At 41.2% G+C, this 12735-nt stretch overlaps 1 protein-coding gene across 2 annotated transcripts in view; it reads right to left on the reverse strand.

Annotated features, from left to right (window-relative positions):
- Nucleotides 1-12735, reverse strand: part of GALNT18 (polypeptide N-acetylgalactosaminyltransferase 18) — a 194604-nt gene that overhangs the window by 61569 nt on the left and 120300 nt on the right. For both annotated transcript variants that reach the window (XM_056492990.1, XM_056492992.1), the window contains exons 4-6: nt 7957-8140; nt 6538-6735; nt 3540-3654 (exon numbers count right to left, since the gene is read on the reverse strand). In XM_056492990.1, coding sequence (XP_056348965.1) covers nt 3540-3654; nt 6538-6735; nt 7957-8140 — 497 coding nt within the window. The remainder of the gene's footprint in view (nt 1-3539; nt 3655-6537; nt 6736-7956; nt 8141-12735) is intronic.

Here is a 12735-nt window from a genome sequence, read left to right on the forward strand (position 1 = left end):
AGAAGTGCAATTTTCCTCCTGGGTCAGCTGATGTAAAGTCCTGATATACCATTTAGTGGGAACAAGACCCAATCCTTTTCCCTTAAAGAGCTTTTACCTTCTAATAAAATTTCCTCTTACCCACTTAACAGGGCCATTATATCCTAGTGAACACGAATTCATCTACAAGCACAAAGTCTTTGTGACAGACAGAATTACTCTAAGTCAAAGCCTGGGCTTGCATTCCCTTGACTCTGATGATGACTTAGTCTAGGACCTGAGGCAAATCACTGAGTATTTGTTAAGGCATCCCTAAAAGTGGCCAAAATAACTTAGTGTAACAGATTTTTGGGAGCATTTATCAAGCATGTAGGCTGCTTTAAAAGACAAAAGGATTGCTACAAGGTTGCTTTTGATGGAAAACTTTCTGACTTCAGGAATTGGAAGAGGCCTTTAAGAAGCCTCCTGCAAACCAGACTTGAGCCATCCAAAGCAGAATCTGACTGCATCCAGACCACTGCAGAGGATGTGTAGGATCCCCCATGGCCACAAGAGCTGCTTGGGCAGGCACAGCCCAGAGGCTGAGCCCAAATGGCACTGAGAATCAGCCTTACACTTTTTCCACTTTAAGGCAGTTACCAACACAGCTCCTGCTCTGTCACATGGATGAGAATTTGATTCCAATCTGCCCTCCAAATGCAATCTGGCCATTTAAAAGCACACTTAAGTCCATTCAACTGGGAATGACTGAACATAAACCAAAAAGAAGCACCACTCATCCTAACCTGAATTTACAAATATGATGCTGCTTCACAGTAAATGAATCTTTCAAAAATCCCAGTTAAAGTGATTGAACTGCTCAAAGAGGATTCTATCAAGTCTTGCATCAACCAGCCTGCCTCTTTTTGTCTTATGGGGCAAATAAATAGCTTTGCAAGAAAATGTTTGCTCGAGGAGTAAATAAAGTGTTTCTTCTGAGAATCAAATGCATTCATGTTCTGAACTCATCTGTCAGCTTCTAGCTCAAGGCAAAAAAACTCTATTAATATTTATTTAATAATACATGTCTAGTATTTTACAAATTCTGTTACAAAGTCACAGACAAGGGTAAAAATCATAGAAGTTAAAATAGTATTCTAAATCAGAGATCAACAGAGCTGAGTAGTGAAACAAATTCTTTAGAATCAAGATAATAATCCTCCAAAGTCCTGCTGTCTGTGGCTTGTTATGGTTTACCAACAATGGATACTTCAAATACAGTTTCCAATAGTTGGGGATTTTCACGCACTCATGTAACACAAATAAGTAGATATTTGTGCAGATGATGAGGTGACAAAAATAACTCTTGGGTGAGGATAATGGGAAAAGTCTCCATTTTGTAAGGGTCTAATTCCTCACAGCAGTTTTACATCCTCTGGAACAAAATCAGTAATGTAAGGACACAGGACCATGTTCTACTTGCCATGTTTCAGATAAACAGGTAGCTCAAATGATCCTAACATCTGCTGCTATTTATGCAGCCAAAAATAAACTCTCCAGTTCCTCTAGGTGTTTGTTCTTACTAGCTTATGCATAAAATTTCCCTAGCAGGCCATTTTGGACAGACAATGTCTGCTTGTCCATTATCCTGAGTGATAATGCTTATCACACAGCAGAATACTAGAAAAAACTAGATACTGCTTAAAACAAATGAGAACAGCAATGAAAGATGAGGTGCAGTGAGGAACACGTAGCCATAAATTGGAGAGCAGCATTTTAAAATGGAAACATTATTTACTGCACTAATACTGTAATCATAATGTAGTTTGTGTGGATGAATGACAATTTGATTAAGGGATTCATTGTCAGTCCTGCAGTTGGAAGGGACACAAGTAATCTAGAGATGTTCCAGCCCAGCCACCCTTGGGTGAAAAACCTTGTCCTGATATCCAGCCTAAACTTCCTGTGACACAGCTCCAGGCCATTCCCTGCTCCTGCCACTGGCCACCAGAGTGAAGAGACCAGTGCCTGCACCTCTGCCTCCCCTCCTGAGGATGCTGAAGGGCACAAGGAGGTCTCCCCTCGCTGAGTCTCATCCTTGCATGATCTCAGACACACTGAGGATTGTGAGAAGCTGCTAAAACATCTGTTTATTACAGCTCTGTAATTAGTTTGCATATAGCCAGGAACACAGATCCAAGCCAGCATAAAGTCAGACAAGGCAGTATATATTAGGCTACCTTGCACACTACAATCTGTTGTACATGGAAGTTTTTTATGTAGGACAGGCACTGCTTCCCTGGAGACAGACAAAAAGCCACAAGGAAATCAGAGCAGTATCAGGCCTCATTCCAGGGATCCAGCCTAGTCCAAAATGTCAATTATGCACAGACTGTGTCTCTCTGGTCCTGTCTATCACCACACCAACAATCAGCTCCTCCCAGGCCAAGTACTGTGGACCAGACAGGGTACATCTCATGATGCAAGCTGAGAGAAAACCGCTGGTGCTCGCAACAAAGTTTTTGTCAGTTGTAAAAAGAACAGAAAAATCCAAGTGATGTTAATTTTCAACTCATTGCAACACTGAGCTGCAAAATAAGCTTTTGGAAACAGAAGGCAGGTCTCTGGCCCTCACAGTGAGAAGAATGGTGCTATTAAAAGAAGCAGTCTTGCATTTCTCTCTCCCTTTCCTTAAAAAAGTGCTCTAGTGTAGCTGAAAGGGGGTGTGTGTTTCACTTGGGCTAAAATAACTCTTTATTTCTGACAGGCAGGAAAAAAAAGATTTTCAAGAAACCAGAAGTAAAAATGAGTATTTTTTGTTATATCTTGCTGTCTCAGGAGATAATTCTATATTCTTACACTATGTTTCTTTTTTTTTTGCTATTGTACAACAGTGTGCTTTTATTCTGGCAACTAAAAGGCTCAAAACACAATGTTACCTTCCTCTAAATTTCATAGTGGGGTATAGAATCTAGTTTTATAACACATCACACCATTTTTCATCACCATTATCTACCTAAGAATTCTGCTCTTATCAAAAACCTGAGAGATTCTCAAAGAGAACAGAAAGAAGTACACAAATCACACACAATACTGCATTACAGTAAACAGCTGAAGAGTGTACAATGGGAAAAGAAAATATATGCACATATTGAATACCTGAATTCCCTTCCCTCTGAAGGCAGCATGAATGCCTCTATATCCCACTTTGCTCCACAGTGATTTTCCTAATTTAAATAAACAAAGTAATCTAGAAAGGTTTTTCCCATCACACCTGTGAGGAACTATTCTCCTTACTGAGTCTGGGGTCACAGGTGAGCAGGGAGTTTTAGGTAACTGCAAAATTCTAGCACTGCTGAAAGAACAATCTTAAATTCTGTACTTCTACCCTTGTCCCAGATTAAGTTCTATAAATAGAGCTTTTGCTCTTGTCTCCCCTTTCTCTCCTCAAATTTACATGTCTGCAGAGCTGTGGATCTATTTCCATGCCATCATCCATGTTTGAACTGCTTTTCTCCTTGCAATAGGTAGCAAGCTGTATTTTAAATATACCACCAGTACTGACTGATTGTTTTCCTTACCCTGATTCCAAGCTCCACATTCTCTCCTCCATATACTTCCATGCCTTCATCCAGTAATCCAATCTCTTGGAAGTATTCTCTATCTACTATGAAGCATCCAATCAATGCAGGACTTCTGGAAGAATAAACCAGCAGCAATCAAAATTAGCAGATAAATTATGAAGTATTTTATTATTCAGACACAGATTGTATTTATCATTGCTAGATAAAATGATGCAGCAAAACAGATTCTTAAGAAAGTATTTCTCAAAGAGTTTTATTGAGCCTTGCCTTCTAATATTCTTAATTCTGAAGTGAAATGAACACCACTGAAGGAAATTAGAGTCAAATGATTGGACATAAATATTCCCCAGAGCAGCCAGGATTTCAGTGCTAACAGTGCCAGACCCAGGAGCCCAGTTTTGTTCCTGAGGCACCAGCCAGTGCAGTCTCTGTCCTTGCTAAGTCCTCAAGTCTCTGATCTGTGGCAATTGCAAGTGATACCCACTGATGCACAGTTCTGTGTGTTTAGCCAGAAGCCAAGTTCAGCTATAGCTAAGAAACTTGTGTCTGTAAACTTACATAGAAAAAGAGATTATTTCTTGAATAGGACCATCCAGGTAAGGTTTTTTAACACAGAATCCAGAAAAGTCTGCCTTTACCAGCACAGTGTAACATCAGTCCATTGTCCTGAGCCAAATTTAAACACATCACATGGCCTCACTGGGTCACTAAGCTCTATTTATGTCACACTCTGAACCAAGTGATTATTACTATACAGAACCAATTTGAATCAGGTAAGAGTTCAGCCACAGACGGTACAATTTCACCTTTATGAGATGCAGTGGAGAAGGGTACAGAGTCATTTAGCCTTTTCATTTTTCTCCTACCTTATAATCCACAATTGCAAGAAATAAGTAAGTCTTTTCAGATTATTATGCTGGTATCAGGCCCTTTGGTAATGACAGGATATTAATGAACAGTACAGGGGAAATCACCCTGCTTTTACTGAGAGCACTCAAGCTACAGCTAGTGGACACAGCTGATTTCACACAGATCAAAGGCTGTCTTAATTACAGACTGTACAGTTCTGCAGAAATCCATATATTAATGCCTCTGAGTGCTATAGTACCCACTTTGTAACACTGAAAGACTGTTTCTGATGTGTTTATTAATGAAAAAGATAGCAGTTAACATCAATACAAAAGTTATGCTTCTTTTATGATAGGTACCTTTGCTTTTGTTATTGTTTTTAAGCATTTCTCAGAGCACCTGCTTCCTTTTGCTATAATTCTAAAAGCATAATGGAGGCATGATAGAAACCATCCATCAATACACATGGGCTTTGTTTGTTGGTGTGTTTGTTTTAATTATCCAACACACACATGCAGCATATTGCACTGAATTAAAAAAATGTGCCAGGGAAAGGGCTAGGGAACAAACCTGAAATTCATAAAGGACATTCACTCCCCAGCCCTCATACAGAACAGAGTTTGGGGGGAAAATGGAACAGTACATTTGCTCATTACTCTGTGTTTCAATGCTTTTAATTTTAAAAATCATAATAATTATTCTATATAATTAATTACAGGATCAGAGAATGGCTTGGGCTGGAAGGGGCTTTAAAGATCTCCCCATCCAAACCCTGGCCATGAACAGGAACATCTTCAAATAGATGGGGCTGCTCAGAGCCCCATCCAGTCTGGCCCTGAACACTTCCAGGGATGGGGCATCCACAATTTCCCTGGGTAACCTGTGCCAGTGCCTCACCCCCCTCACAGTGAAGAATTTCAACCTAATATCTAACATAACCCTGCCCTGCTGATTTAAAGCCATTCCCTCTTGTCCTATCACTACCTACTTTTGTCCCTTTCCAGCTTTCTTGGAAATAAAAAGTATCCTTTAGGTACTGGAAGGTGCTGTAAATCCCCTGGAGCCTTTTCTTCTCCAGGCTGAGCAACCCCAACTGTCTCAACCTGTCTTCACAGGAACGTTTTTATAGTGGTAACACATTAACAGCAATAACTGTTTCTAATGCTGTGGAAATTATCACCCCTTTTTACATTTGTCTCTGGCAAACCTGTTCATTTTTATCTCCTGCTTTCCAATTCTAGGTCCTGTTCTTGGGTCAGTGCAATTTAGAGAGTGTTAAACTGACAGAACCTGAGAAAAAAGACAGAGCTACTGGATGAAAAATAGCTGCCAGTGCTGTTTGAGGTTCTGCTTTTCAGGTGGTGAAAACTGTGTTCACACTTTTTTCCAGGGGATCTAGAGCACAGGTACCAGTGGCACATTCATCCTTGGAATGAATGTGTATCTACAAGAGAGGGCTGCAATCTCAGCAGAACTGCTGAGTGGTTCAGAGGCTATATACACCTTATACATTCAATACCCTGACACAAAGGTATTGTTCTGTACCAGCCTCACAACACTCTGGACATGGTAAGAAAGTGCAGACCCAGATTGCCCCAAAGGACCCAATACAGCCTTTGCTCTCAGTGTCAGTGACCAAACATTAACTCCTAGCACAGCACAGCTGTACAAATATGTGACAGCATTATAAAGAATACAGGTGTCAGATCAGCTCTGCTTATATCATGTAACTGCAAAGAAAATTCCACTTCTGGCCTGTGAGCATGAAATTAACAGGCAATACATTTGGAGAAAGCAGTGGTGCTGAGCAACCCTGCCTACCATTCCACTTCAGCAGGAAACCTATTTAAAAAGATTTACTGAAAATAAGAGTTTCCTTTAAAAAAGATCTACTGAAAACAAGACTTTCCTTTAGAAAGATCTGCTGAAAACAAGAGTTTCCTTTAAAAACCTTTAAAAAGATCTACTGAAAACAAGAGTTTTCTTGATGACTGTGTAGGTGTTAAGGACAAAGCTGAAGAGGACAGCTCAAGGACGTTTAAGTATTTCAACTTTAGTCAGTGAAACCCATCAGACACCTGAGCCCACTCACCCCTGTCACACCCAGGAGAGCACTGCCAGTGACACTAACTCAGGTCATTGTTACCTTATTGGAGCAGTTGTGTTCTCCAGTTTCCACCAGGACTTAGGAGGGTTCAGATAGCGGCACCACAGCTCCCAGTCAAAGCCCTGTGCTGAGAGAGGATACTCCTCTATTTCAAAATTATCATACTTAATGTTATCAAATGATGGAGAAATGACTCTTTTTCTGTTTTCTTTTATCCTGGTGAGCACTGGTTCAGCCCTAAGAAAAAAAAATTAAATACAATGTTAAGATTATAATGATACAAGGATAGCACTGATGGAAATCAGAATAGTTTGGTTTGGAAGCAGCCTTTAAAAATTTAGTTCACCACCACATAAACAATACAGCAGCTTATGCTGTATTTTTCAGAAAGAGCAAAGTCCAAAGCTGTTACCCATTCAGAGCCCTCTCTGCTTTGAGATGGAGTTTAGGCAGTGCAAGATTTTCCCCAAAATAACACACTGCAACATCTTCTCTGGGATGCCCTGTTGTTAGCCTTGGTTTGAGCTGGTGGATGGAAGAAATGAGTATCTGCATATCACACAGCATTTATACCCATGCTACCAAGTAACAGTAACTTCAGGCTCTCAACATTATCAAGGACATCAGGATCAGAGTTAATAATAGATCTATCCTAGGGACAGAAACTCCTTCCTTTTCACCATCATTTTTACTTAAGGAGCAAGGGAGATATTAAATGCAGACTGAACGAGTTAAAACACATTATTTTAGTTATGTTTACTTTTGCAGAGCGGCCAAAATAACACCTCTTTGTTTACACTGCAGAACATAAAAGAAACATAATATTTTTAATGAAAAGAAAATACATTCACCCTCAGGGGCAAAGGGCTCCATTATTGAAGGAGATTTTTAATGTGCAGCTTTCCAATATGATTTAAGTACACTGTAATTAGATCAGCAGATAACTCAAACCATAAAAATGGATCTAGATCATATTACACAGCACAAACACATTTTTCCTGCTTGTGTCCATGATGATGCCTGAATCTTCATTGAAAAGCTGAGAATTCTAACTCACCTCTAAATGCAAGAGGAATGCCAGTCTGAGAATGGAATGCCAGTTGGAAAGTGTGCCTGGGTCAGAGAAGTGGAAGAGGCACATACCAGCCCATGGTGAATTTTACCAGCAGTGTTATAAGGGTGCCTGGGTCAGAGCAGTGGAAGAGGCACATACCAGTCCATGGTGAATTTTACTAACAGTGTTGGACAGGGTGCCTGGGTCAGAGAAGAGCATGCACCAGCCCAAGTGTTGGACAGGGTGCCTGGGTCAGAGAAGTGGAAGAGGCACATACCAGCCCATGGTGAATTTTACCAGCAGTGTTGGACAGGGTGCCTGGGTCAGGGAAGAGGCACATACCAGCCCATGCTGAATCAGTGCTGGACAGGGTGCCTGGGTCAGGGCAGTGAAGAGGCACGTACCAGCCCACGCTGAACTCCACGTGCGCGTCGAAGAGCGCGACCACGGGCGCCGACGCCGCTCTCCAGCCGCTGACCCGCGAGCGGATCAGCCCCTCCTGCCGGCTGTGCCGCACCACCTTGATGAAACCAGGCTTGTGGGCATTCACTTCATCCACGTACTGCTGCAGCTTCTCCTTCAGCTCCTCTGCAGGAGGGAAAGAATTGGGTGTTAGCAACAAGTGTCAGCCGTATTAGAGTTTATCTTCACTTTTTCCTCTTCAGTCAGAGTCGGCATTAAAGGCTCGAGAGACGGTATTTCGTGTTCAGACTCGGCTGTTTATTAATTCTTGTCTATAGTACAGTGAGTGCTGCAGCACTTCTAGCTAACAAGCTAAAAATGCAGAAATGGTGATGGATCTCATTTGTTACAAGGTCGTTTAAGGCCTAATTGACCAATTAAAAACTAACACCTACAGTATTCTTACTTCTGACCCAATGACCAAACATCCATAACCTGCAGTGCAGCACCCTCTATCCAATTAAAAAATACTACACAAACACAAGAAGAAGAACAACAAGAAGGAAAAAAACCAATGCCCTAAAACCTCCATTTTGTCCCATACCTATTACTATATTCTAAAAACCCCAAATTCCAAACCCTTCACCATGTGATATTGCACACTTCTATTCAAACCACACACCAGTGATTCTATCACTCCATTTTGGAAGCCTTCTCCAAGGCCTCAGGTCAAAAGCAGTGTTCTTCTGGGGATCAGTGCCAGAAAGCACAGGAAGTTCAAAACTTCCAGGCTTCAGGGTTCCAACTAGCTGGACCAACAAAAGCAACAGCAAAACAGGAGTAGCCTTCACACAGCTACCCAGAATTCTCAAATTGTCAATCTAAAAGGAGGCAAACAAAAAGGAGAAGGACCATGAGTTATATAGCAATAAAAAAAAATTCATATGTAACTATTTAGCCTACATGACTGCCATCAGAATCCTGGCACTGTTTAACAATAACATGCCACAAAATGAAGTGCCATAGCTACATAAGAACATATTACTGTAACAATAAACAAAGGACCTGTCTTATATTTCCAGGGGAAAGAAAAATGCCTAAGTATTTTCCACGAATCTTCTCTACCAATATTTCAAGAAAAAAAGAGAAGTAAGAATAAAATGCATTATTTTTTCTTGTTCCATTTTTTCTTCTCAACCTTCACAATGGTTTCTGTCTTGACTAAAAGGTTCAACAACTTTTGCTCTTAGAACAAGGACCAATAAAAGCTCTGGAGGAGAATAATTCCTAATTAAAATATAGTAACTCTTAGATTAACAGCTATCATATCTCTAGTTTAAAGACCACTGCATGAGAAAATACAATATGTGGAGTATAAATATTGTGTTCACAATTATTATTAACTGAAAGCACTGTTCACTTTATTCTTTATTAGCATTCCCATGTTCTATTTACATTATGGTATCACCCAGAATTCCCTTTGGGACAATAAGTTCCCTTTATGCTGAATCTCTCCACAAGTCCAGGAATGTCTTTGCTGTGATGCAGAATAATGCTAGAGTGGCTATTATCAAATCTGCATTAAAGCTCAGTGCTGAGTAGTCCTTTCTGTGAAAACTTGGGCAAGCCACAGGTTCCCTGGGGAAGTGGTCACAGCACAGAACCTGCCTTAGTTCAGGGAGTGCTTGGACAGCCCTCTCAGGCACATTCCCATGGGAATTTTGGCTCATGTCCTGCATGGAGCCCAGGCAGCTTCTCAGCCCATCATCCTTCCACTCTGGGAGCTGGTCACCTCAAACAGATGTGGACAGCAGGCATGCCGGAACAGGTAATGGCACAGAAAACTAAAAGCGAGCACGCTTTATGAGCCACATTAAACGTTCATCCTTGGAAGGGAGGTGGGTGTTTCCTCTCTTGAGCTGACAGAGGAACAGAGCTCACCAAGTACAAAGTCTCCTGAAATTCCTCCCTGTTTGTAAAGACTCTTGGACAGCCAGCAGGTGTGATGCTGCTGGTTCCTCAGACCATGCAGGACTGGGCATGCCATGAAACTTTGTGTCCATGAACTTTGCATTAAATGAGAGAACATCACAGAAAAGTCTTGATTCTTAAAGGTTTTCATAAAAACAAGAATTAAAAGAAATGGTCTGCTGGTCATGTCCATGACAACATCTGAACTGCAGCAATATTTTAGGAATTGATTGGATATATTCCCAGAATTTTCGACATTGCATTGCCAATATGCATTCAATTTGTTTGTCTGTGACTGCCTGGAATAAACAATATGAGCCACTTACACAGCACAGAGCACTCCTCTATTTTGAATTAGACTTGCTTATTGATCAATACACTTTTTCTCCTTTATGAAGTAAAAAAACCCCACATTAATTTCTATCATGCTTGTGCCAAACCACATGTTCTTACTGCTCTCCCCCAACACACAGGGATTTGTAGCAAACACAGAACTATCAAACCAACCACTAGCTAACAGCATGTTAAATTGAAAAGGAGACATTTCTGCTATTCCAATTCTATGCACCTAAAAATAGTACAAACCTATTCTCTGTTCCCAAAATGCACCACTGCAGAGGGTGAATATCAAAACACGAAGATCAAAGCTTTGTTCTTGGTGTAAGTGGCTGCTCCCAGCTTTGCAATAGCAGGAGGCTTTGTTTTCCACAACAATGCAGCATCATCACTGAGGATAAAATGTGGAAAGGAAAGCAGGCTCTAGTCAAGGACTTGAAAACCAGTAGCCTTGACAGAGTCATTGTTCCCTCAGTCACTCCATTTCAGTAAGTGGGTTATTCCTACTCCTGCCTTACACTTTTCCTAATGTGGACTGAACATAGAATCCATTCCATAGCTGGGTGTAGAATGGAAAGAGATGGAAATGGAACAGAACATCAACCTTGGCTTGCCACCAGTATGACTTCAGCTGCACATTAGAGCTGTGACATTTATCAGGCAGTGCATGCTTCTTATTTTCTGGTTACATTGCAGCTCTTTGCAAATGAAGGGAATGGCCTGAGAGCATCTCAGGGCAACTCTGGAGGCTCACCCATGGTCAGCCAGCACGGAGGAACCATCCCCTGGGCTTCAGCATCACCTCAGGTGCTTGAGGAAACTGCTGCTTTTCCCTTCATCTCCAACACTGGCCCACGAGCAGTGACTTACCCTGGCTTGTGCTCAGGAGACAGAGAAGGATTTTGCAGTCAGGCACTTTCTGCTCTTTGTTATTTAAAACAGATCAGCTTTGCTCTGCAAAGACAGAGTGCTGAGCAGAGCATTATGTGCACCCTTTGTATTACAGGACCTATTGGGCAGATTCTCTCAGAAGAGAAGATAAGGCTGTGAAAAAAAATGGATCATTTTGACTCAGCCACAAGACAGAGAAGTTTCAATTTTCTCAAAGAAACTCACAATTCTGGAAAACACTTCAAAGATGCCCTAACAAAAGAGTTGAGTCAGATTTTTTCCCTGTGTATTCCATGTCTTCCAGAGTTTCACATGAGAAATCTGAGTTCAATTATATTTGACAGTTTTAGAGCATCCAGCCCAACCAGCCTGAATGATGGGGTTCTCCCCCCAGAACTATACACACACTTTGCTATGGCACTGATGGTCTTCAGCGAAATCATTTTAACCCATGCTCTTTTCTTTTTCCACTTCAAGATATGTTGCCTGAATAATAAACAGTCTTTTTCATTAATTATTGTGCTTCATAGCTTTATGCCACCATAAGGAGGAGACAGGGAATAAGCAAATGTGTCATCTTCAATACACTGTTGATTCAGAATCTAATTGTGGAAACAAACAGGCTTACAAAGAGAGATGCATGTGCCTTTCAGCACAGAATCTCTCGAATAAGGACTCAATTTGACTGAGCTGAATGAGGCTCTGCAGTTGGAATGAAAGAGCAGCCATATATGGAGTGGGAAAATGGCACTTGGAAATGTTGCACCCTGCCACCTGTCTCTATATGGTACAGATGTCTGGAGAGCACAGCACAACTCTCCTCACAAATGTAGAAAACATAATTAGCGTGCCATAATTATGTTTAATATTAACATAATTAAGTTCAAACTCTTCTAAGAGGTTGTTTGTTTATTTTCAACAAATTGACAAAGATTTTGTTTGTCGAGTTCCCCTACTCAGTATGACAAAGCAGTGCTGAAGGATTCACACAACTCTGCCTTCTTAGGAAATGGCAGAAGCTGGACAGGATGGAGCAAGGAGCATGGGGGGTTAGAAAGCATCAGCCAGCCCATTTCTTGAAAGGAAAAGCATCTACAGATCATGCTTTTCATCCAGCTGCATGAAGTGAGTTACCTTTTGTAAGCCTCAGCCCCTTACAGCAGTGTCCCACAGCAGCTGGGGTCTGCCCCCAGACTTCTAATTTCAAATCATTGACACGAACAGCCCTGCCATAAATAACAAGTTACTGCTGCACACTCATGAAGAAGGAGCTCTAAGAACAGTCACTTAAGGCTAACTTTCAGTCACTTTCACACTTTGACATACTCCCATACTTGAAGGAGCTTGCATCTCTTGGAACAACCCTGTTTATGAAGCCCCACACCATGCTTGCCTGAGACATGCATTTCACTGACCTTTTTCTCAGCTCTAAGTTTGCCAACAGAGCTAAGATAACAAATATATAAATAAAATAACACTCATAACACTGTGCATTTGCTAAAGCCTAAGAGTCCCTGCTGACTTTGGCCCAGCAATGTGTGCTGCAGGTCACTGCCATCTCTGCAAACCTTGTACTTCTCCTT

Source organism: Oenanthe melanoleuca, chromosome 5, assembly GCF_029582105.1.
Source record: "Oenanthe melanoleuca isolate GR-GAL-2019-014 chromosome 5, OMel1.0, whole genome shotgun sequence".
Classification (NCBI taxonomy): Eukaryota; Metazoa; Chordata; class Aves; order Passeriformes; family Muscicapidae; genus Oenanthe; species Oenanthe melanoleuca.